This window comes from Muscardinus avellanarius (assembly GCF_963383645.1).
Source record: "Muscardinus avellanarius genome assembly, chromosome: 1".
Taxonomy (NCBI): Eukaryota; Metazoa; Chordata; class Mammalia; order Rodentia; family Gliridae; genus Muscardinus; species Muscardinus avellanarius.
In genome coordinates this window covers 193,417,564-193,442,238 of record NC_137786.1, presented here as the reverse complement: position 1 = coordinate 193,442,238, position 24,675 = coordinate 193,417,564, and the positions used below count along the sequence as shown (strand labels likewise).

The window sequence follows — 24,675 nt, the reverse complement described above, 5'->3', positions numbered from 1 at the left end:
GTGCCACCATGCCTAAGTCTATGCTAACTCTTAATTAATCTATTTTTTATTGTGTCACTGGGGATTAAACCTATTCTGTCACTGAGCTACACCCCTAACTTTTTATTTTGAAACAGTGTCTCACTAAGTTACTGTGCACTGGCCTCGAACCTGTAATCTTCCTGTCTCACTCTCCCAAGTACTAGTATTACATGCCTGCATGACTGTGTCCAGCTTAATTAGATTCCTAATTCCTAAGATGATTCTGATTACAATTTTTGCTAGCTTCCTAAGCCTTTTTTTTTTTTTTTTTTTTTTTTTTTTTGGTGGTACTGGGAATGGAACCCAGAGGCATTTTACCTCCGGGCTATTCTCCAAGACCTATTTTATATTTAATTTGGAAACAGGGTTTCACTAAGTTGCTGAGATTCTCACTAAGTAGCTGAGCCTGGCTTCGAATCTGTGCGATCCTCCTGTCTCGGCCTCCCAAGCGCAGGGATTACAAGCGTGCACCACCACGCCCGGCTTCCTAAGCCTTTTTAAAGTACTTGTAAAGTTCTCTGTTAGACTTCTTTCAATATATTCCATATAGATTTAGTTACAAACAATATGCTATTCCATTGGATTTTTTACTTATCCTTTTATTAGGCAAGGAAAACGTTGACTGTAGATAAACTGGAGCATTTGAAATCCCAACTGGACCTTGCAACTTATAGTGATCTAATTTCCCAACTGGATGACTTGATCTTAAAATTTGAACCTTTGGATTCAGCTTGCAGTAGTAGAAGAAGCTCTATTTCGTCACATGTAAGTATTCTCATTTATCTCTAGAATCCCAAAGCCTGTCGTCTTCCTTTCCACATACTACATATCTCTTGGAGGCAAGGTATATTAGCTTTCCATCACTATGATAAAATACCTGAGAGAAACGTCTTGTAAGGAGGAGAGATTTATTTTGGCTCAGTTTCAGGTTTCAGTTCCTGTTCATGCGGCATTGTTGCTTTGGACCTGTGGCAAGGCAGAGCCATCATGGCAGTGAGTTCATGGTGGAGCAAAGCTGCTCACTCACTGCGGCTGGGAAGCAGCAACAGGAAGGGGCTCGAGTCCCAATATCTCCTTTAAAGGCACGCTCCCTTTGACTTTACTTCCTTCCACTAAGGCCCACTTTCTAAAGTTCTGCCACCTCTTAGTAGTGCTATAGATTACATGGCCCTTTGGGAAATATTCAAGATCCAGACTATAGCTGAGAAGTTTTCTTTCAACTATTGGACAACTGTATGAAATGTATGTAATATGCGTCTCAGTGCAGCTCAAGATTTAATCCCCATTCTCATTGTTTTTGTTTTTGTTTTGTGGTACTGGGGATTGAACCCAGGGGCATTCTACCTCTGAGCTATATCCCCAGCCCTATTTTTATTTTGAATCAGGGTATTACTAGTAGCTGAGGCTGTCCTTGAACCTGCTATCCTTCTATCTCTGCCTCCTAAGTACTGGGGTTACACGCATGCACCACCATGCCTGGCTTATAGGTATGTTTTGAAGCCACATTTTATTTTGTCATTATTTAGTGTTTCTGTACCCAAATGTACCTCATATAGCTTCCAGCACAAGTTAGGTTGCTCTTGTCTTTTTGTTTTTGTTTTTGGTACTTGGGATTGAACCCAGGGGCATTCTAATCTTCTAGTTATACCTCTAGCCCTTTTTAAAATTATTATTATTTTATTTTTTTGGTACTGGGAATTGAACCCAGAGGCATTCTACCTCTAAGCTATACTCCCAGCTCAATTTTATTTCTTATTTGGAAACAGGGTCTCTCTAGGTTGCTGAGAGCCTCGCTAAATTGTTGAGGCTGACTTTGAATTTGCAATCCTCCTGTCTCAATCTCCCAAGTACTTGGATTACAGGTATATGCCACCATGCTTGGTTTTATTTTTTATTTTGAAATGAGGTCTTACTGAGTTTTTAAGGGCTTGCTAAGTTGCTGATGCTGGCCTTAAACCTGTGATCCTCTTGTCTCAGCTTCCTACATACTGGGCTTATAGGTGTGAGCTAACTGCCTAATTCATAATTTCAGATGTTTCTTACTAATATGAATCTCATTGCAGTTCAAGATTATCTCATTTAATCCCCATTCTCACTGTCATACTTTATGAAGACAAGTTATAGAAATACAGGGCAGGATGCTATTAGTACATATGAGATACCCAGCTGCCAGGCACTTCATCTTTTCTTTAGCCATAATTGTTGCTACTGACTTTCTATTTTAGTGTTGGGATTTTTCTGAAAAAGCTAGATTGTGTTACAAAGCGAGATTTTGCTTTGATTTTTCTTTTTTTGAAATTCTTTTCATTTTTAGGAAAGTTTTAGCATCTTGGACTCTGGTATTTATCGTATCATTAGTAGTAGAAGAGGCAGTCAGTCAGATGAAGACTCTTGCTCCCTTCACAGCCAAACCTTCTCAGAAGATGAAAGACTGAAAGAATTTGCCTCACATCAAGAAGAGGACCAGCCAGATCAGGGCTGTGGCCCGCAGGGAAGTGAAGGTGATGAATATGTCACTTGTTTGTTGCTTACAAGAAGCAGTTATTTTCTGTGAGTTCTTGTTACCAGGATTGTCTTACACATAGAGTTTCTATGAGGTATGAATAATCTTTAACATGTTGATAGATTTTCTATTCATACTTCTAGATCTGCTTGCCATTAGAAGAATGTATTTATTTTTAGTTTGTTTTTTAACCTCATGTTTGGACTAACATTGATAAAATGCCTAGTTTGGGTCATGCATCAAAATGCTGGAAAGGATAAGAAAGAAGACTATTAACCAAAAAGTAGAAAGCATTTACCCTTACTAACCAAATTATTTTCCATCAGGAATGAAAGATTGCTACAGTTTTGGGGGCCATTGCCTTCCCCTTTCAATGTTCAAGTATTCCTGTGACTGAACTGTTGAGAAGAGATTAATAGAGACTCTAAACTTCCTTTTTGACTGTGGGGATTCAGGGTTAGTAGGCAAATGCAGGTACCTGCTAAGTGTTTTCTGTGGATCATCCTGTGCATCTTGTAACCCCATGTTCCACACTCATTTGTATCTGGGTCAGTTGTGATTTTGGTATTGAATCTTTCATTTCTTTCAGCTTATTCATTTCAGATTTTTAAAAAGTTTTTTTTTTTTAAAAAAACTTTCATGTGAAAACAAACCAAAAAAACTTCTGTGTGATTTGATTTTGTTTCTTTTCTCCCAATCCTACTCATTAGACAATGTTTCTCATGTTCCAGTGACATTTGAGACAGATAAGAATGAAACTTTCCTCCCGTTCGGAATTCCGTTATCATTTCGTTCTCCATCACCTCTTGTGTCTCTTCAGGCTGTCAAAGAAAGGTAAACTCTTACTCTTGTCATTTGATTTCGTTTCTCACTTGAGTTGTCACATTAAATACTTGGTACTGAGAATGGGAAGACGTTTTAAATGAGAAAAAAGTTCCTAAGTTATTAATTGCATCATATAACCTGTTTAAGTAGCTGAATATTTTATTTGTTACAAATGTGGCCTCCCTCTCCCAGACAGAATGAATTTTTTTTTTTTTTTTTGGTGATATTGAGTATTTAACCCCAGGGCATTCTGCCTCTGAGCTACACCCCCAGCCCCATTTATTTTTAATTTTTTAAACAATGTCTCACTAAGTTGTGGAGGGCCTTGCTAAGTTGCTGAGGTTGGCGGCAAGCTTGTCATCTTCCTGTATCAGCCTCCCAAGTACTAGGATTATAGACATGAGCCACCACGCCTAGTTCAGAACAAAATTTAAGATGTGCTTTTTCCTCATCCCTAGTGGCAACATTTTCCATATATCACTGGTTATTTTTTTATCCTTTCTCAGTTTGGAGTCAGAATTTAAGAATTTTTTAGAATTCTTTTTACGTAGTCCAGGAGACCAGTACTGGCATTTGCATTTGAGAAAGACTTTTGTGCAACTACTGAACTGCTTATCTGAGTCTTACTGGATACAAATTTCGCTTGTCTAGAAGGGTATATTATGATTAGTTAGCAGCTGAGTTTCATAAAGAAATCCTTTGTTATTCTCTGATTAAGATGGGGCTGATGATCACATGGCTTATGTTGCCCAAGTTGATAGAAGCTTTATAGACACAGCTATAGTTAAAGCCCTTTTCTTTAGCATTGAATTATTGGTTTCTCAGGGAAGTTGAAAATTTCCTGAACAGAGTGGATCATTATACTATAAATTTCACATGGGCTTTATATGAAATAATAGTTGATTAGAAAAGTTACTATAAACAGTCTTTTTATTAAGTCTACACTGACTTCCTAGGACTAATAGAAACATTGAAAACTTAGGTACTGAATTTTTCATTCTTGTCAATAGTGATTTTTTTTGTGTATGTGGTACTTGGGATAGAACCCAGGGACATTCAACCTCTGAACTATACCTCCAGTTCTATTTTTTATTCTTTATTTTGAAACAGGGTCTCACTGAATTGCAAAGGGCCTCACTAAGTAGTAGCTGAGGCTGTCTTTGAACTATGATCCTCCTGTCTCAGCATCCCAAATGCTGGGATTACAAGTGTGTGCCACCATGCCCGGCCATGATTTTTTTTTTTAACATTAGTTTTTTGGTGTTTGACTTCCAGTGTTTCTAGCTTTGTGCGTAAAACTACTGAGAAGATTGGCACTCTTCATACAAGTCCTGAGCTGAAAGTGAGACCAGAACCCAAAGACGATGATCAGTCCTGTGAAGAGGAAGTGAGTTCAGTTACCTGCGCACAAGAGGAAGACCCTGAGTAAGACTTTGCATACAAATCTATTTAAATGCTTCTTTGAAGAAAGGCATAGACTTTGTCCTGTTGGAGAAAGCACATGTATGACTGTTGATTGATTTTGTTTCTAACATTTTCACATTTTCCACACAGTTTTGTTGTTGTTTTTGTTGAGGTACTGGGAATGGAACCCAGGGGCCTCCTATCTCTGGACTATACTCTCAGACCTATTTTATATTTTATTTGGAAACAGGGTCTCTCTAAGTTGCTGAGATCCTCACTAAGTAGCTGAGGCTGGCTTCGAACCTGCGTGATCCTCCTGTGTCGGCCTCCCAAGTACTGGGATTACAAATGTGCACCACCATGTTCAGCTTCCACACAGTTTTAAAAAGTTATTTTAATCCATAGCAAATTTATGAATACAAAGCTATTTTTTTTATACTGGTGATTGAACCCAGGGTTATTTTATCTCCAAGCTACATCCCCAATCCTTTTTATTTCTTATTTTGAAACAGGGCCTTCCTTAAGTTTCTGAGGCTGGCCTGGAACTTGCAATTCTCTTGCCTCAGTTTCCCAAGTGCTAGGATTATAGGCGTGTGCTACCCAACAGACATTTTTTTTTTCAGTATGGGGATTGGATCTGGGCATTCTACCTCTGAGCTATAACCTCAGCCCAATTTTATATTCTTTATTTGTATTCTTAGTGAGAAATAGGATCTCACTAAGTTGCGGAGGGCCTCACTAAGTAGCTGAAGCTGGCCATGAACCTACAATCCTCCCATTTCAACCTTCCAAGTATTGGGATTACAAGTGTGTACCCCCAAACCTGGCTCTAACAGACTGTTTTCAAAACTGGGGGTTGAACCAGGGGCATTCTACCTCTGAGCTACACCCCCGCCCTATATTTTATTCTCAATTTTTTTATGGTACTAGAGATTAAACCCAGGGTTATGCTACCATTGGTCTACACCCCCAGTCTTATTTTTTATTCTTTATTTTTAAACAGGGTCTCAGCTAAGTTGTAGAGGCCCTCACTAATTAGTTGAGGCTGGCCTTGAACCTGCGACTCTCCTGTCTCAGCCTCCCGAGTACTGGGATTACAAGCATGCACCACCACGCCCAGTTTCTTCTTAATTTTGAAACAGGGTCTCACTAAGTAGCTGAGGCTTGTTGCAAACCTGTGATCCTCCTGTCTCAGCCTCCCGAGTACTGGGATTACAACCGTGCGCCACCACGCCTGGCTCCAGCAGACTCTAGTTGAACACCTCTCCCATCTTTCCCCTGTACTTCCTCCTTTCTTCTTCTATAATCTTGTCAAATTCCTGGGATATCAGAGGAATGTTCAATAAGAGTAAGATGATCAAGGATCTAGGTCTTGACCTAACTCTGCTTCTGATTAGCACATGTCTTTGAATAAATTATTAATGCTCTCTGGCTTATAAAATCTAGGATGTGCTATTGCTTGATGAGTCAAAAAAGTCAGTATTAGACAGATATTGTGGTGCAAGTCTGTAATCGCAGTACTTGAAAAGCTGAGACAGGATAATTGCAGGTTTGAGGCCAGTCTCAGCAACTTAGTGAGACCCTCTGCAACTTATCAAGACCCTGTTTCCAAATAAGAAATAAAATAGGGTTGAGGGTCTAGTTCATACGAAGACTGCTCCTGGGTTCAGTCTTCAGCATCTCTCCTTATACAAATGCAATATTAGATGGAGATAATGAAAAAAGAAAAAGGGCTCTTTAGGTAATGCAGCGTGAAGTACAATACCTGCCATTTAGTAATCTCATAGAAGTATTTGTCTAAGAGAACTCTAATATCCTCTAGCTCTCATGAATATTATTTTTATTTTTCATACTCTTCTAGGGGGAATGAAGTGGTAGCCAGTCAGCCACAAGAAGAAGACAGGTTTCAAGAGCTTACAGCAGCAACAGCAGAAGCAATGTGAGTGTGGATGAGAGTTTAGAGTGAATGGGGGGGGGGTTTGAAGATCATTCTAGTAGTCCTGAGAGAGTTTGGGACAGAGGTGGCCTCATTTGCAACCGAAATTCAAGAATTAGTAGTATACTACAAGTTAGTATTTTCTCTATTTTCATCTTTCTAAGATAATTGCTATTTAGAGTTCAAGAGTAACATTTATTCCAGATAAATATGTTTTGTTAGTTAGGTTTGTTTAGCAAAAAATAATTTGTTAATACACAAAACATACATTTTACACTTACTTCTTTTACATAGGACCAAGCTACTGGATCCTCTGGTTTTATTTGAACCCAAGTCTCTGAGAATGGTTTTACAGGAGTGGCTTCCACAATTAGAAAAAACATTTGCCAAGAAGGACTTTGAGGACACTTCCGATACTGGCACTTCACCCATGAGATTGAACCAGGATGCGTTATTGCTTAGTGAGTCAAAAAAGGGAATATTGGATGAAGATAATGAAAAAGAGAAAAGGGACTCTTTAGACAGTGAAGAAACCATTGAGCCAACAGCATGTGATTCTGTTAGTCTGAGGAAGCGTCCAGATGACCTTTTTCGAGTTTGCTGTCCATGGACCATAGAAAACAGTCTTCAAAAGGACCTGGCTGAGTTGACAACGTTGTGTTTGGAATTGCATGTATTGGATTCTTCTGTCAACAGCACTGGTAGACGTGTGGACCACACTTTGCAATGGTGCTCTTCTGAAATTCTGGCTTGTCAGTTCCTAAAGAAGTACTTTTTTCTCTTGGACTTAAAAAGAGCAAAGGAGAGTATCAAGCTTAGTTACCCTAACAGCCCTTGTGTCTGGGATACTTTTATTGAAGGATTGAAAGGTAATAGTCAAATTGTTTTATCAAAGTAGAAATTAATATAGAAGGCTGTAGCATTTTGGAATTTGAGGTGAAAAAGATTTAAGTAGAAAAATCACCTCTATTGTGATCAACCCACCCTTCATTCTGTTTTTCACTCATTTTTTAAGTTTTATTTTATTTATTTATTTTTGCAGGTCTGGGGATGGAACCCAGGGGCATTTGACCTCTGAGCTACACCCCCTGCCCTATTTTTTATTCTTTATTTTGAAACAGGGTCTCACTAAGTTGCGGAGGGGCTCACTAAGTAACTGAAGCTGTTTGTGAACCGCAATCCTCTGGTCTCTGCCTCTCGAATGCTGGGATTACAAGTGTGTACCACCACACATGCCTTTTTTTTTTTTTTTTTTTTTGGTGGTACTGGAGATTGAGCCCCCTCTGAGCTAACAGAGGGGGTTTTGGAACAGGATCTCACTAAGTTTTGAGGAACCTCACTAAGTTGCTAAAGATGGCAGCGAACCTAAAATCCTCTTGTCTCAGTCTCCTAAGTAAATTCAATTCTAAAATATAAATAGGGGTATGAGTACTAGAAAAAACTGAGCAATTTCGCATTGATGGTAGATATATATGGTTTGTGAATGTGTATGTGTGTATGTATTTATGTGAATGGTTGACATATATAAACCCCAGATCCTTATTTTTTCAAGAATAAGAGTCACTAATATACTTATTATCTCTTCTTTTGTCATATTTAAATATTTCAATAAGCTTTATCTCCCAATTTGATTTTAAGGTTCTTTAAAGTAGAGATTATATCTTGTAATTTTTTTCTGGTTTCTCCTTCAATACTTAAGGAACATTGGGCCCTGCACATAGTAGGTACACACAGTATGTGTATGATTAATGGTTGTTAAATGGATATGTTAATGAATTGAATATTTACAGCTAAGTGATGAGTGGAAATGGACATGCTTTATTTTTCAGAAATGGCAAGTTCCAATCCTACGTATGTGGAGATGGAAGAAGGAGACTTACCAACAAGACTTAAGTTTTTAGATGATTCTGTTCCTTTCGATAGTCCTTTCCTGACTGCTTTTGCATCCCGGTAGGTTGTTTATAGGAACTAAAGCACATGGATCTTTTTGTGTCTTAGTCTCTAAAGTTTAACTCATTGCACAGTGGGCAACTTCTTATTAGCATGTTTGTTTTCATTTCCAGTAAGTACTTAATATAACAAGTTATATTATCTCACTGAGGTTGGAGACTAATAGTTCTGTTTTTTAAAATAATTTATTTATTTATTTATTTATTTACTTATTTATTGTGGTACTGAGGGTGGAACCCAGGGGCTTTTCTACCTCCAGGCTATACTCCCAGACCTATTTTATATTTTATTTGGAAACAGGGTCTCACTAAGTTGCTGAGAGCCTCACTAGGTAGCTGTCTCAGCCTCCCAAGTTCTGGGATTATAAGCCTGCGCCACCCCTCCCGGCTATGATGGTTCTCTTTTTAAATGCAGATTGTATGAGAAGTTTGGGGAATCTGCCCTTCGAGCCTTAATCAAGTTTTATCCATGCATTTTACCTTCGGATGTCCTGCAGCTTTGTCGTCATCATCCTGCTCAATTTTTGGCCTATTTAGACAGTCTGGTGAGATCAAGGCCAGAAGATCAGAGGTGAGGAGAGCCTATCTGTAAACTGCCTTTCTTTTGAAGCACAGACATTGCTTCTCTTTCATCAGCAGTGTAACACTTTTACTGTGAACCATCAGTTTTGTTGTGAGGCACCTACTGTGGAAGATGAAGAATTGGGTAGTATTATACTGTTCTGTCACATACCATGGCACACGCCACAGATGTACATGTGCTACACTTCTCATGGACCCTCAGATCATCAGTGTAAAAGTAAATCCTTGATTCAGGGCCTAGACCAAAACAGTTAAGCTTCTTCTTGTCACTGCCAGCGGGTGGCTGGCTACCTTTTCTTTCTTTTTAGGTATTGGGAATTGAACCCAGGACCTACACATGCTAGGCAAGCACTCTAGCATGGTGCTACGTCCCCAGCCCTTTTTATCCTTTTTATTTTTAGACAGGGGTGTGTGTGTGTGTGTGTGTGTGTGTGTGTGTGTGTGTGTGTGCGCGTGCGCGCACGCGCTTTACTGGAGGTTGAACCCAGTGGCTATCTCTGAGCTAAACCCCTAGCCCTATTTAATTTTTGCTAAGTTGTTGCAGCTGGCCTTAAGCCCGAGATCCTCTGAGACAGGTTCTTGATGAATTGTTCAGACTGTCCTCAAACTTGTGATCCTTCTGCCACAGCCTTCAGAGTAGCAGAATTACAGGCACACCATGTTTGGCTACTACTACCTTTTGATATCCCAGATTTTTATAGGTGGATCTCCAGCTCTTTTTCTCTTTACAGGCTGATTGATCATTTCGTAGCTCTCCATACCTATAAACTTCCATTTGGTTATTAGACGGACAACTTCTTCCTTTCTTTTTCCTATGCCTATTTTTTATTTACTTATTTGGTTTTTTACATTTAATTAAGTAACTTGTTTTTTGACCCTTTGGCTTTTTCTGTATTAACGTTCTGTTGTAGAAAGGAATTTTCAAGTTATCTCACCTACTGTATTGTTCCTTAATCAAATTTACTTCACATCTAGGCTTTATGTTTCTTTTCTTTTTCTTTTTTTCTTTTTTGGTGGTACTGGGGTTCCTGGAAACCCTTCTACCTCTGGGCTATACTCCCAGACCTATTTTATATTTTTATTTGGAAACACGGTCTCTTAAGCCAGCGAGGCTGGCTTCGAACCAGCCTGATCCTCCTGTCTCCGCCTCCCAAGTGCAGGAATTACAAGCATGTGCCACCACACCCGGCTATGTTTCTTTTCATTACAGAGAAGATGTGATTTTTTTTTTTCTCCCCAACTTTCTCTCAGGTCATCCTTCCTTGAGTCTCTTCTACAACCAGAATCTTTAAGACTGGATTGGTTGCTTTTGGCAGTGTCCCATGACGCTCCACCGAGCACAAGCACTATGGATGATGAAGGATATCCCAGGTATAGAAGGAATTCTCTTTCTAAGAAATAAGCTCAAGCCAGGCATGGTGGCTCTCGCTTGTAATCCCCACGCTTCAGAGGCTGAGACAGGAGGATTGCCCAGGTTCAAAGCCAGCCTCAGCTACTTAGTGAGGCTCCCAACAACTTAGTGAGACCCTGTTTCCAAAATATAAAAAATAGGTCTGAGAGTATAGCCCGGAGGTAGAAAAGCCCCTGGGTTCCACCCCCGTACCACCAAAAAAAAAAAAAAAAAAAAAAAGAAAAAAAAAGAAAAAGAAAGAAAGAAACCCTTGCATTCCATTGGAATGGAACTGGGTTATTCACATACCACATTCTGGAAGAGACTGATCTAAGTCATAGTAGTAAGGAGATTGAGTGTACTTCTCAGTGGTTCTGAACATTTTTTGGGTCACAGACCCTATAAGAACCTGATGATTCCTTTCAGAAAAATACATATTTATGCTGGGCGTAGTGGCCCATGCTTGTAATCCCCGTGCTTGGGAGGTGGAGACAAGGAGGATCGTGCAGGTTCAAAGTCAGTCTCACTGGCTTAAGAGACCCTGTTTCCAAATAAAATATAAAAAATAGGTCTGGGAGTGTAGCCCAGAGGTAGAAGGGTTCCATTCCCAGTACCACCAAAACAAACAAACAAAAACATATTTATACCAAATTTTGCACATGACTTCAAAGAATTAAACTGATATCTATGATTCTTTTATGGATTCATGTTAAGAGCTCTTGATGGCTAAACCTGTGTTTAATCATCAGGAGAGAAAATAGTGTGTGTATGTTTTTTCATTCTAAAAATTTGTCAAGGGATTTCTAGACATAATTTGGTGTGTGTACTACTGAAGATTGAACCTAGGGGTGCTCTGCCACTGAGCTATATCTCCAGCCCTTTTATGATATTTTATTTTGGAACAGGGTTTCAATAAAGTTCCTGAGAGTGGCCTAAAATTTGTGATCCTCCTACCTCAGGTTCCAAAATCACTGGGTTTACAGGCATTTACCATTGCACCTGGCTTCAAATGCACTTTTAACCTAGTAAACAACTAATAAACACTTTCTAGAGTTTATTTCCTTTAATTTACCAACTTTTTTCTTTCACTTTACAGGCCTCATTCACACTTGTTTTCATGGGGTTATAGTCAGCTAATCCTTCATCTAATTAAACTTCCTTCAGATTTTACAACCAAAGAGAAAATGAGTGACATTTGTAGGTCTTGTGGGTAAGTGAAGATTTTCGTAGGAGCTGAAGTTCAGAATGGTTTCAGTGAATAACCTTGTAGTTAAGGGACTTAACTTGGGAATTCAGTTTGCTGTCTAAGGGCAAATGTACCTGTTTGTTTTAAGTGATAGTATTGTAAACATCTTTTTCCTTTTAAATTTTGTACACATATTTTGTGTAAGAGAGACTGACCCTGGCTAATTGCCCTACATTCCCTCTGCTCAGGTGCTGGCCCCAGCTCTGAGGCATGTAGATAGCGTTTAGTTAAGCACCATCTTGTATGATAACAGTTATAATAGATAAAAGATTTCCAAGAGGAGAAAGGTCTGAATAGGTTCAGTAGAATCACAGGTGAAGGACTCAGAGAGAAAGTGAGATTTTAGAGATAAGCTGTGAAGCCTGGGTAGGATTTGCATCTGTAAAGGAGTCAGGAGGCAGGTGGATCAGGTGAGAGAAGAAGAAAAAGTAAGGGCATAAAAGGCTGAATTGCCAACAAGTGTTTTAAATATGGATAGGCCAACTGAAAAGCTGATTTTTAAATTTTGTTTACTTCTAATTAAATTGTCACATATGGCTGGTGCTCTTGTATTGGACAAAGCAGTTCCAGATAAATTCACTACCTCTTATTTCTTTCTTCAACTTTGGTCTCTAAAGTTTCTGGCCTGGATATCTTACTCTCTGTTTGGAGCTGGAGAGAAGAAGGGAGGCCTTCACCAACATTGTGTATCTGGATGATATGAGCCTGATGGAAGGGGACAATGGTGTGTAAAAGTCTCTCTGGACTTTAAAGAATTTGGGGGAACATTTTAATGATCATGTATCTAATTCTAACAAATTGCCAAATTTGTGAGTCATTAAAAAAATCTTTACCCTGTACCTTTTGGTTTATTATAAAATGTTAACTCTGAGGATAGTTACTATTATTTTCACCTTCCAAATGTTATACTGAGGCCCAGGAAGGATAATTAAATGGCCCAAAGTCACGCAACTAGTAAATGCTAGAGCTGGTGTTCAGATCCAGGCCTGTTTCCAATATTCCTGTTCATCTTTTTCCTGCATCGTGTTGCGTTACTGTAAAGTCAAGAATTAGAATTTATTAGGATGAACGTAAAGTGCAACAGCAAGCAGATTCCCTTAATATTCACAGGTATTTTGGCACTTTTTTATCTTAAAATTTTTCATCACTCCCACATTGGTAAGATGATAGTTGGAAGGCCAGGGCTTTGACACACTGAGAGCTGCAGTCTAAGAGTCCAATCTGTGTTCAGAGATGTGGTCTTGGTTAGTTTAGTTTTTTTTTCTTACAGTACTGGGAATTGAACCCAGGGGCGTTCTACCTTTGAGCTACACCCCAGCTCTATTTGTTATTCTTTATTTTTGTTTGTTCTTAGCTTTTTTTTTTTTTTAAGGGGTTCTTTTTTTTTTTTGTCTTTTTTACAACTGAGCTACATCCCGGCCCCTTTATTCTTTATTTTGAAACAGGGTCTTGCTAAGTTGCGGAAGGCCTCACTAAGTAGCTGAGAAGTAGCTGAGGCTGGCTGCAAACCTGCGATCCTCCTGTCTTGGCCTCCCAAGTAATGGGATTACAAGCGTGCGCCACCACACTTGGCTTTCTTGGTCAGTTTTGTAGCACTACTGTGCTTATCTTAACGCAGAGAAGTCAATAGCCTGCCTTCAGGGTCCTTTACCCCATAATAGAAGGACCCAGGATTCTTCACTTGTAGCCTATTCTGGCCTTGCTGCTGTCTGAGCCTGAAAGAACAGAACAAGAAGACAGTTGACTGGTGAGGGCTAACTGCAGACATCACAGCTATAGCTGTAGTTACTGAAATCATCTTTCTTTCTTTTGCAAATGAAACAAAGGGTTTTGTAGGACTAGAACTATAGATAATACTAAAAACAATAATCAGTGAGTTAAGACAGAAATGGTTTGTTTTTAAAGTTACAGCATAGTATTTAGTTTGTTACAGAAAAAAAATGGAAAATTCAAAAATCATAAAGAAAATAGTACCTAAAGTTTTTCTATCCAGATAATAGTACTTTTAATATTTTGTTAACATAATTATACTAATATTAAATTTTTTTTGGTACTGGGAATTGAGCCCTCTGAGCTACACTCTCAGTACTTTTTGTGTTTTATTTTGAAACAGAGTCTTACTATATGGCTGAGAGCTTGCTGAGTTGCTGAGGCTGATCTTGAAACTCCGATCTTCCTGGCTCAGCCTCCCATGTACTGGGATTATAAGCATGGGCCACCACACCTGGCTTTTAAGAGTTATTCTTGTCCTTGGCATATTAAATGGGTTTTTTTTCTTGATAGCTCTCTCTCATGATTCATATCAATTACTGTCCAAGGAACATTATTATATTCCTGAGTATAGCTCATATCTATCTACTTTCTTTTTTACCACCATTACCCTGATCCTGCTACTTGCCTAAACTGCCACGTAACCTCAGAACTGGTTATCTGGGTTCCATTCTTGACCGTTTTTAACCATTTTTTCTTACAGCAACCAGAATGACTATTTTTAAACAAAAATTGAATTTTGTAGCTTCTTTCCCTAAAACCCCTTGCACTGGACTCACAATAAAATTCAGATTCTTAAGCTGGTCCTCTGGACCTGGCCCTATTATCCTCACTACTCACCATTTCCTTCCTGTACTATAAGCTTTTTAAGAAATTACTTGAACTCACCAATTTCTTTCCTGGGTCACACTGTCTTCCAAGTTTCCTTCCCCCTCCATTCCTGACACCCCTGCTCTAAGTTTGCGCATTATGTGGGCTTGAGGTACATGGCCCATAAGCTTGGCTCACATTTCACATTTTGCTTAAATGTCACTTCCTCATAGATTGTTTTCAGATCCTCTAAGCAAAGCCAGATATGCCCTCTAGTGGTTTCTTGTTCTTTTCCTTTATAGTACTTAGCACGGTTTATAGTGTATGTTTATGTGTTTAATTCTGTTTTCTTTGTTAGACTGTAACCTCTGCAACAGTGTAGGGATTGTGTCTGTTTTGTTATTGCATATAATGTACCCAAGCATAGATTATGCTTTGGGCAATTACGTAGTGAGGGATTAAAACAATTTTGAAGCTGGTTTTGTATTTTCTCTGTCATGAACTAATTATTCGATAGATGTCCAGAAAACTTTGTGCCAAGGAGATGAGATTATGTTCTTGAATGTTTTTGTGTTTGGGATTAAATGTTTTCACAGTTCTGACCATCTTTTCTGTGCAGGCAGGGTGCTTAGAGTGGTCAGAGCCAACATTGTTTCTGTGTTGTGTGTAGGTTGGATCCCAGAGACTGTGGAAGAATGGAAGCTGCTTCTACATCTTGTACAGAAGAAAAGCACAAGACCAGCCCCCCAGGAGTCGCTAAATGGGAGCCTCAGTGATGGGCCTTCCCCCATCAGCACGGAGAATGTGGCGCTCCTCTTAGCTAAGGTGTTGGGCCCAGACCGGGCCTGGTCACTGCTGCAGGAATGTGGTCTTGCCCTTGAGTTGTCAGAGAAGTTTACCAGAACCTGTGACATCCTGAGGATTGCTGAGAAAAGGCAGAGGTAATACCAGTCTGTCATACCCTCTCCATGGTGCTTGTAGAATGTAGAGCCCCACAGACTTTCCGGGGAAGATGAGACTGCAGAGATCATCCAGCCCTACCCCTCAAAAACTGAGGCTGAGACTCATCTGGTGATTAAGATGGTAAAGGGAAGCCAGGCATGGTGTCCCACACTTGTAATCCCAGCATTTGGGAAGTTGAGACAGGAGGATTCAGGTTCATGGCCAGCCTCAGCTACTTAGTAAGGCCCTTTGCAACTCAGTGAGACCCTGTTTCCAAATAAAGAATAGAATAAAAAATAGAACTGGGAGTGTAGTTTGGAGGTAGAATGCCCCTAGGTTCCATCCTCAGTACTGGAAAAAAAAAAAAAAAGATGTTAAAGGAAAGAGGCTAAAGTAGTATTTCATTTATGATCATGACCAAAACAGTTTGGATTAATGTGAGTAACCAAATATGATGTGTACTCAATTGTGTGTGTGTGTATGTGTGTGTATGTGTGTGTGTGTGTGTGCATGCGCGTGCGTGCGCCTGGGGATTGGGCACTCTACCACTAAGCTATAGTGTTACTGTGAACATGTGTGCACAAATATTCCTCTGCGACTTTGCTTTTATTTCTTTTGTGGGTGTATCCAGAAATGGAACTTCAATCCTGTTTTCCACAGTGGCTTTACAATTTTGCATTTCTACTAACAGTGCACAATGGTTCAAATTCTTCATGTCCTAGTTAACGTGTTATTTCCTGTATTCTTTAAACAGATATTAGCCATTCAGCCAGGCATGGTGGCTCAAACCAGTACTTGGGAGGTGGAGATAGAAGGATTCAAAGTTAGAGGCCAGTGTGCAATAATTTAGCAAAATCCTGTTTAAAAATAAAAAAGGACTGGGAGTATAGCTTAGAAGTAGAATGAATGCCCTTGGGCTCAATCCCGAGTACCACACATACACTCCAAAAAATACAATAAAAAATAAAACAAAATCAGGTTATTTGTTCTTTTTATTGTTTTAGGTGCTCCCCCATATCCTAGGTATTAACCCCTTATCAGATATGATTTGGAAATATTTTTTCCTACTCCATAAGTCATCTTTTCACTCTTTGTGTGTGTGTGTGTGTGTGTGTGTGTGTGTGTTTATACATGTGCTCATGTGTGGTACTAAGGCTTGAACCCAGTACTCTGAGCTACAACTCTACCCCTGTTTTACTTTTCATCTTGAGATGGGATCTCACTAAGCTGTGGAGGGCCTCACTAAGTTGCTGAGCCTCCTGTCTCAGCCTCTGAAGTACTGGGATTACAAACTACCTAGTATACTACCACGCCCACCTGCCTTTTCACTCTTGATTTCATTCTGTCTTGATGCACAGGATTGGCAAATGTTTTTGAATCCTCTAAGTCTCTGTAGCTTTTTAGGTTTTCTGTGAAGAGCGAACAATGACAGCTAAATTTGCTTGTTTCTCTTCTTTTCAGAGCTTTAATACAAAGTATGCTTGAAAAATGTGATCGTTTTCTCTGGTCTCAGCATGCCTGATGGGAGAACATTTGGCAGGATGCCATTACATTTTGAAAAAAAAGAACCAAATCGAGCTCCTGAAGCTTTGGAATGCATTTGTTACTGAAGGAAGGCACTACTCCATCCCTGCCACCTCACTGGGGTTTTGGTCGTCAGTGTCTGTGCCCTTCTCATTTGCAGCTCTGTGACCTCGACATTCCTCAACCAAATTTGGATTTTGAAAGGAGTCTGTCCTTATTTGCTAGCATCAGAATCTGAATGTTCACAACTGTGTGGTATTTATTCTGAACTGTAGTGTTGTTTGTTCATCACTAGTGGACCAGGGTCAGTTTTTCCTCCTGTGGCTCCTGTGTTGAGAGCACAAGCTTTTTGTCACATGAAGACAATGTTATTAACTGGAGTTGGATTCTTTTTGTATTTTATCTGGGGCATCTAGAAACTACTGAACTAGGACCTGGAGTAATGGAATTGACACATAAAATAAATGAAATACTAACAGTTCAAATTAGATATTTAAATAAAATCACCCATATCTAAATAGAGCTAATTTAAAGTATTTTTTCATTCTCAAATTTATTTGGCTTTTTTTTTTTTTTGCAGTACTGGGGATGGAAGCCAGAGGCATTCTACCTCTGAGCTATACCCTCAGCCCTATTTTTTTTTTTTTTATTCTTTATTTTGAAACAAGGTCTCACTGAGTTGCAAAGAGCCTCACTAAGTAGCTAAGGCTGTCCCTGAACCACTATCCTCCTGTCTCAGCCTCCCAAATGCTGAGATTACAAGCATGCGCCGCCATGCCCAGCTTTATTTGACATTTTCCAATCTGAACCTATGTATAGTTGACTAATTCAGTACTAGAAATGTATTATCTCTAATCTCTAATCTTTCCTAATTAGAGTAGCCCAAGAGAATCATGCACTTTTTTTTTTTTTTTTTTTTTGGTGGTACTGGGGTTCCTGGAAGCCCTTCTACCTCCAGGCTACACTCCCAGACCTATTTTTATTTGGAAACAGGGTCTCCTAAGCCAGCACAACTGGCTTCGAACCTGCACGATCCTCTTGTCTCCGCTTCCCAAGCGCGGGGATCACAAGCGTGCGCCACCACACCCGGTAAGAATCATGCACTTTTCAAAATTATTTTTAAAAAGCCATAAGAGGAAACATCTGAGTACTAATAGAGATCTCATTAAGGGCAGGGGATGTATAGCAGTGTGTGTGCTTAGCATGCATGGGGCCCTGAGTTAAATCCCCAGTACTACAAAGAAAAAAAAGACTACATTAAGTATTTATATTATTTAAGATGTGTAACTAGATTGTCATTTTTCAGGCTCCTGTACATTTGCAAAGCATGTCATATTAATAACAAATGTAAAAGTCAATGCAAGTTTTTATGTGAACAAAACATGTTTATTTTTGAGCAAGTTGCAGGAAGGTGTGGTATAAACTCCATGTGGAATAAAGTGTCAGATAGATTGAATGTGCACTCCTTTTTTTTCTCCTACTTATAACACAAACAGAAAATAGACACAAATTGCCATTGTGCTCACTCAGGACACCTGGCTCTGACACGGCTGTGTGGAGTGCAGAGGTGGTCTTGGGAAGGAGGCTGCAGGAAGTTGCTCAGAACTTCTGGAGTGTGGAAAAGCTCCCCACTAGCGCCACCTGGGTTCTGGCTGTATTAGACTGTGCTGAACATTAGGCAGCCCCGAGGTGAGAGCTCAGAGCCCCTCCTTCCTGCCAACTGTAGCCATTATTGCACAGTGGCTGAAAGAGGGCTCAGAGGGAACTTCATGGCAAGCAGATGGCACAGACTGACACAACTGTGCAATCATTTCCTCACAGACCTTCCCAGGGCACGTTACAGCAATCCTCATTTACCAGAAGGGTATGGAGAAAATTCTAGCATAACTTCTAGCATAAAAAACAGATCACACCACCTAAATTTATGTTTCAGAGCAAACAAACAAAAAATCCCTTCCAACTAAGTTTTTTGTTTTAGTTTTAGTTTTAGTTTTTGTTTTAGTTTTTTTAGTGGTACTGGGAGTGGAACCCAGAGGCTTTCTACCTCCAGGCTATACTCCCAGACCTTTTTCATATTTTATTTGGAAACAGGGTCTCACTAAGTTGCTGAAAGCCTCACTAAGTTGCTAAGGCTGGCTTTGAACCTGCGCGATCCTCCTGTCTCAGCCTCCCAAGCGCAGGGATTACAAGTGTGCACCAGCACGCCTGTCTTGTTTTAGTTTTTAACTGGGGATTGAAACAAGGGACAGTCTACCTCCAGGCTACACCCCCAGCCCCTTCCCCTTTTATTTTTATTTTTTAAACAGAATTTTGCTAAGTTACCAAGGATCTCACTAAGTTGTTGATGCTGGCTGGTCCAGAGCCTGCAATCCTCCTGTCTCAGCCTCCCAAGTACCAGGATTATAGGCGTGCATGTGCACCACCACACCTAGCTTCAGATAAATATTTAAATTTGAGCAGTCTATAATCTATTTGGGTATTAGGCAGTGTTTTCAAATACAATTTATATATTTTACTTGCCTAAAAATTTTATACATTCCTTTTTTCTCTTACCCCTTACCAAAAAATAAAAGTTTTAGAATGATTGTGTTTTATGATTGCTGCATTTTTGCTTTTTTTCCTTTGTGATGCTGGGGAGTGAACCCAGGGTCATTCTGCCGCAGGTATGCCCCCAGCCCTGTTTTATTTATTTATTTTTTTATTTTGCAATGAGGTCTCAGTTGTGGAGAGTTTCTCTAAATTACTGAGGCTGTCTTTGAACATTTGATCCTCCTGTCTCAGCCTCCCAAATATTAGGATTATAGGCATGCACCACCATGCCCAGCTTGTCATTTTTGTTTCCAGATGTGACACAGAGCTTGTTTTCTGAGACTGGCTGCCTGTGCCTGACTGCTCTTTTACTCAATGATTTTGGGGAATCAGAGGCAACCAGTGATATAAATCCCTGTCTGGGGCAGAACATGAACTGAGATAGCTGACTCAGCTCAAGCACTGAGGGAAATAGAGGGCAAATTCCTCCTTTTTTTTTTTTTTTTTTTTTTGTTAGTCCTTAGGGTTGCACCCAGGGACATTCTATTTCTGAGCTACACCTCCAGCCTTGTTTTTTATTCTTTATTTTTTTGGTTTTTTTTTTATTTCTTTAGTGGTACCGGGGGTGGAAACCAGGGGCTTTTCTACCTCTAGGTTATACTCCCAGACCTATTTTATACTTTATTTGGAAACAGGGTCTCACTAAGTTGCAAAGGGCATAAGTAGCTGAGGCTGGCTTCGAACCTGTGTAATCCTCCCATCTCAACCTCCCAAGTGCTGGGATTATAAACGTGCGCCACCACACCCAGCCTATTTTTTGTTTCAAGGATAGAGATGTTTACTTAAAATGGGATAAACTGAGCCAGGCGTGGTGGCGCACGCTTGTAATCCCCGTGCTTGGGAGGCAGAGATAGAAGGATCGTGCAGGTTCGAAGCCAGACCCTGTTTCCAAATAAAAAATATAAATATAAAATTCTGGGAGTGTAGCCCGGAGGTAGAAGGGTTTCCAGGAACCCTAGTAGCACAAAAAAACAAAAAACAAACAAACAAACAAAAATGCACACAGATGGGTTAAATGAGAAGCCAGTTTTCCATTTCATCTAAACCAAATAACACTACCCATGGTTTGAGGTTTTCTCTCTCAAAACTCACATTGAAACTCAATTCTCACAAGTGGTAGGGCTTTTAGAGAAGCCTAGGAAGGGAGTGTGGGCCCTACCTTAGTGAATACTAGCACCCTTTGGAAATGGGCTGGAGCAACTAGCCTATTTCTACCTAGTTCCCTCCCTTCCTCTTTGGGTAGATGATGAGGATACAGCAAAAAACATCTAGAAGTGGGAAACAGGCCTCATCAGACACCAAACATGTTAGCATCTTGAACTTGGGCTTCCCAGCCTCCAAAGCTGTGAAAGATAAGCTATCATACACATTACTGAGTTCTGCATATTATAGGACAAAGATGAATGTCTTTACACATTTTTTTCTTAGCCTGCTCCATTGATGGTTAAAGTAATTTAGAACTATTAACTCGTTAAGACCAGGATGCTAGCCGGGCATGGTGGCGCACGGTTGTAATACCTGTGCTTGAGAGGCGGAGACAGGCAGGTTCAAAGCCCCTTGCTGGCTTAAGAGACCCTGTTTCCAAATAAAAATATAAAATAGGTCTAGGAGTGTAGCCCAGAGATAGAAGGGTATCCAGGAACCCCACTCCGGGCTACACTCTGAGACCTATTTTTTATATTTTTATTTGGAAACAGGGTCTCTTAAGCCAGCGCGGCTGGCTTTGAACCTGCGCAATCCTCCTGTTTCTGCCTCCCAAGTGCGGGGATTACAAGCGTGCACCACCACGCTTGGCCAATATTTGACCCTTTTTTAACCTATTGAGTACACTTGATGCACAATAAGCGGATCAGCAATGAAGATTCTAAATGTGAATAGTAAAGACATGACACAACCAACTGGGACACACCTAAAAAATCTTGCTTTATTTCTTTAGGGGAGAAGACACCACACTTCTACTCATTTATACCACTTTTACAGCCCAGGGGACTTTCTTTATTGTTTGTACACCTATTATGCCATGAATTCATAGGGAATAGGTTCCAGCAGCTCAGGCTCCTTTCCATTGGTTCTCACAAAGTGTGCTTCTCTGGGTGGAGCAGGCTGGCGCTTCAGCTGAACCCAGGTGCCTTTCTCTTTGGCTTCCTTCTTCTTCTGATCATTTTCTTTCACCTGCTTCAGGAAGCTGTCTCGACTCGTAGAGTGCTTAATATGCTCAATACGCATCTTAATTCTCTTAGCAAGAATCTTGCCCTTGACTTGCTTGTTTACCACAATGCCAACAGCATGCTGGGTAACATTACAGACTCTTCCAGTGTTGCCATGGTAACATTTGTGAGGCGTTCCTTTTTGAACAGTACCCATTCCCTTAGTGTCTACAACATCACCCTTCTTGTAGATTCGCATATATGTTGCCAGAGGAACAACTCCATGTTTTCTAAAAGACCTGGAGAACATGGTCCGCTTTCATGTGGATATTTGGGTCTTTTTTCCAATCTTTAACCTAGTAGATGGCAGAGAAATTCTTCTGGGTGCTGCAGCAATAGCTGAGGCACATAAGGTTTGCATTTGGGGAATGGACCTGACAGGAGGCCGTGCAGGAGCCCAGGGGTCACTGGGAAGGCAGCGGGGCTTCTCCTCCTTTGTGTACACAATTTTGGCAAATTACTGGAAGATGGTGGCGAGAGCTTATTCTTTATTTTTTATTTTATTTATTTTTTATTTTTTGATGGTACTAGGGCTCCTGGAAACCCTTCTACCTCTGGGCTACACTCCCAGACCTATTTTTTATACTTTTATTTGGAAACAGGGTCTCTTAAGCCAGCGGGCTGGCTTTGAACCTGTGCGATCCTCCTGTCTCCGCCTCCCAAGTGTGGGGATTACAAGCGTGCGCCACCACGCTCGACTTATTCTTTATTTTGAAACAGGGTCTCACTAAGTTGTGGAGGGATTAACTAAGTAGCTGAGGCTGGCCTTAAACCTGCGATCCTTGTATCTCAGCCTCCCAAGTACTGGGATTACAAGCGTGTGGCACTGCACCCAGCTCTTCTTCCAATTCTTAATCTGTTCAGGCCCTTCAGCAGATTAGGTGATGCCCAATATTAGGGAGGGCAGTCTATTTTCCTGAGTCTGCTCATTCAAATGTTAGTCTCATGAGGATACACACTAGCAAACAAATCCATTCTGTTAGTGTGGCCTTGCTGTGGCCCACTCACGTGTGCACACAAGGGCTGGGATGTCCTTCAGTGGCAGAGTGCTGGCGAGCATGCATAAGGCCCAAGTTCAATTACACTACTGCAAAAGAAAAAAAGAAAAAGAGTGCACACATAAGATAAATAACATCAGACAGCAAGTCAGTTTTGTACCTTTTCCAACAGAAGAGTTGCAAATGTGTGTGTGTGAGTGTGTGTGTGTGTTTTGCAGTACCGGGGTGCAACCTAGTAACATTCTACCTCCTAGCTACACTCCCAGCCCTATTTTTTATTCTTTGTTTTGAAACAGTTGCAAAGGGCCTCTCTAAGTAGCTGAGGCTGTCCACAAACCTGGATCCTCCTCTCTTAGTCTCCCAAATGCTGGGATTACAAATGTGGGCCACCATGCCCAGCTCAATGTGCTATTTCTTATTGAGGATAACAAGTTCATCAAAAGAATGCATTTGGGCCAGGTGTGGTGGCACAATACTTGTAATCCCAGTACTTGGGAGGCTGAGACAGGAGGATGGCAGGTTTGCAGCCAGCCTCAGCTACTTACTGAGGCCCGCTGCAACTTAATGTGACCCTGTTTTAGAATAGTGAATAATAAATAGGGCTGAAGGTATAGCTTGGAGGTAGAATGCTCCTGGCTTCAGTTCCCATCACCACAAAAAAATTTATAAATTTCTAAGTAAACCAAGCACTTTCTTCTTTTGATTAAATGCTGACATATTTTTTCATATTACATATTCTAAGAAGTAAAATGATTAGATCCTTTAGAGACAGGTAGCTAAACTCTGCATTCAGTTTTAGTTCCTGCATGTTATTTCTAGTGATGATATGCTAATGAAGTTTTACATATCTTTGGAAAGCTTGTTTCATTTGACTCTAAAAGCCATTCTTTTTCTTACCTATTATCACTCCCTCACCCTCCAAAATCTATAATCTATAATTTTATATTGGCAATAAATATGTAATTGGACAAGACCTGATACCAACATTACAGTCTTTTGACAATTTTTTTTTTTTGTGTGTGTGTTACGGGGGATGGAACGCAGAGGCTTTCTACCTCCGGGCTACACTCCCTGACCTATTTTATAGTTTATTTGGAAACAGGGTCTCACTAAATTGCTGAGAGCCTCACTCAGTAGCTGAGGCTGGCTTCGAACCTGCACGATCCTCCTGTCTCAGTCTCCCTTTTGACAATATTTTACATCTTCAGATTTTACACCACTGAGCTCAAAGCTCAACAGAGTCCTGAGCCTTCTCTCACCAGCCCGTCTGCTATCTGTGTGCTCATCACCATGTTTATCTTGACCATACCTCATTTGGAATAGAAGTGGCCTCTGACATAACAAAAATCCTTTAACATGAAGCTATAACTGTCTTCAGATGAGAACTGTATGAGAAGTTCTCTTGTGACTGACTATATCAACAAAATTTCCCTCCTACTACAGAACTAATTCCCTGTAAATATATCTTTCTCATTAATCTCCTCTGCTTAGGAGTCCTCCTGAATTCCACATTCATAGTAGAAATATGTAAGAGTTATCATTGAGTCTACTCTGAGCTCTACATTCACTCTCCAGCCCTATTGTGATGTTGGGACGGAACCAATAACCAGTTCTTGACCAGCTGGGCATGATGATTCTCTTTGGAGGTAGAGGAAGCTGGAGGGACGTGGGATATAGAGACCTCCCTTGCAGTTCCTGTGCCTGGCGTCCTTCAGTGGTGTTTGCTACTGTGCAGGACACTCTGTGGCACAGCCAGGGAGTTTTTGTGGAACTCAAAGGACGTGGCAGTTTCCCAACATTTCTGTGGTACCTCTACTGGATTTTCAGGGTTTCATTAACATCTCATTTGTCTTAGCTTGGGCTGCCATAAAAAAATTCCACTGATTAAGCGGCTTTAACACAGATACTTGTTTCTTCCAGTTCTGGAAGCTGGGAAGTGCAAGATCTAGGTGCAGGCTAATTGGCCTCCTGATTACTAT

At 40.3% G+C, this 24,675-nt stretch overlaps 2 protein-coding genes across 3 annotated transcripts in view; one reads left to right on the top strand and one right to left on the bottom strand.

Annotated features, from left to right (window-relative positions):
- The window catches only part of HPS5 (HPS5 biogenesis of lysosomal organelles complex 2 subunit 2), a gene marked incomplete at both ends in the record, with an annotated part of 37,207 nt that extends 20,307 nt beyond the window's left edge, over positions 1-16,900 (top strand). For both annotated transcript variants that reach the window (XM_080715903.1, XM_080715902.1), the window contains 13 exons: positions 628-786; positions 2,336-2,522; positions 3,235-3,358; positions 4,625-4,774; positions 6,615-6,692; positions 6,984-7,558; positions 8,519-8,639; positions 9,054-9,209; positions 10,472-10,591; positions 11,707-11,820; positions 12,474-12,580; positions 15,107-15,377; positions 16,840-16,900. In XM_080715903.1, coding sequence (XP_080572029.1) covers positions 628-786; positions 2,336-2,522; positions 3,235-3,358; positions 4,625-4,774; positions 6,615-6,692; positions 6,984-7,558; positions 8,519-8,639; positions 9,054-9,209; positions 10,472-10,591; positions 11,707-11,820; positions 12,474-12,580; positions 15,107-15,377; positions 16,840-16,900 — 2,223 coding nt within the window. The remainder of the gene's footprint in view (positions 1-627; positions 787-2,335; positions 2,523-3,234; positions 3,359-4,624; positions 4,775-6,614; positions 6,693-6,983; positions 7,559-8,518; positions 8,640-9,053; positions 9,210-10,471; positions 10,592-11,706; positions 11,821-12,473; positions 12,581-15,106; positions 15,378-16,839) is intronic.
- Positions 16,901-21,504: 4,604 nt separating this feature from the next.
- LOC308264636 (large ribosomal subunit protein eL21-like) lies at positions 21,505-21,948 on the bottom strand (the record flags this gene model as incomplete). Its single annotated transcript, XM_080698003.1, has 1 exon — positions 21,505-21,948. One exon carries the CDS (start codon positions 21,946-21,948, stop codon positions 21,505-21,507), a length of 444 nt encoding a protein of 147 aa, XP_080554129.1.
- Between the last annotated feature and the right edge of the window lie 2,727 nt (positions 21,949-24,675).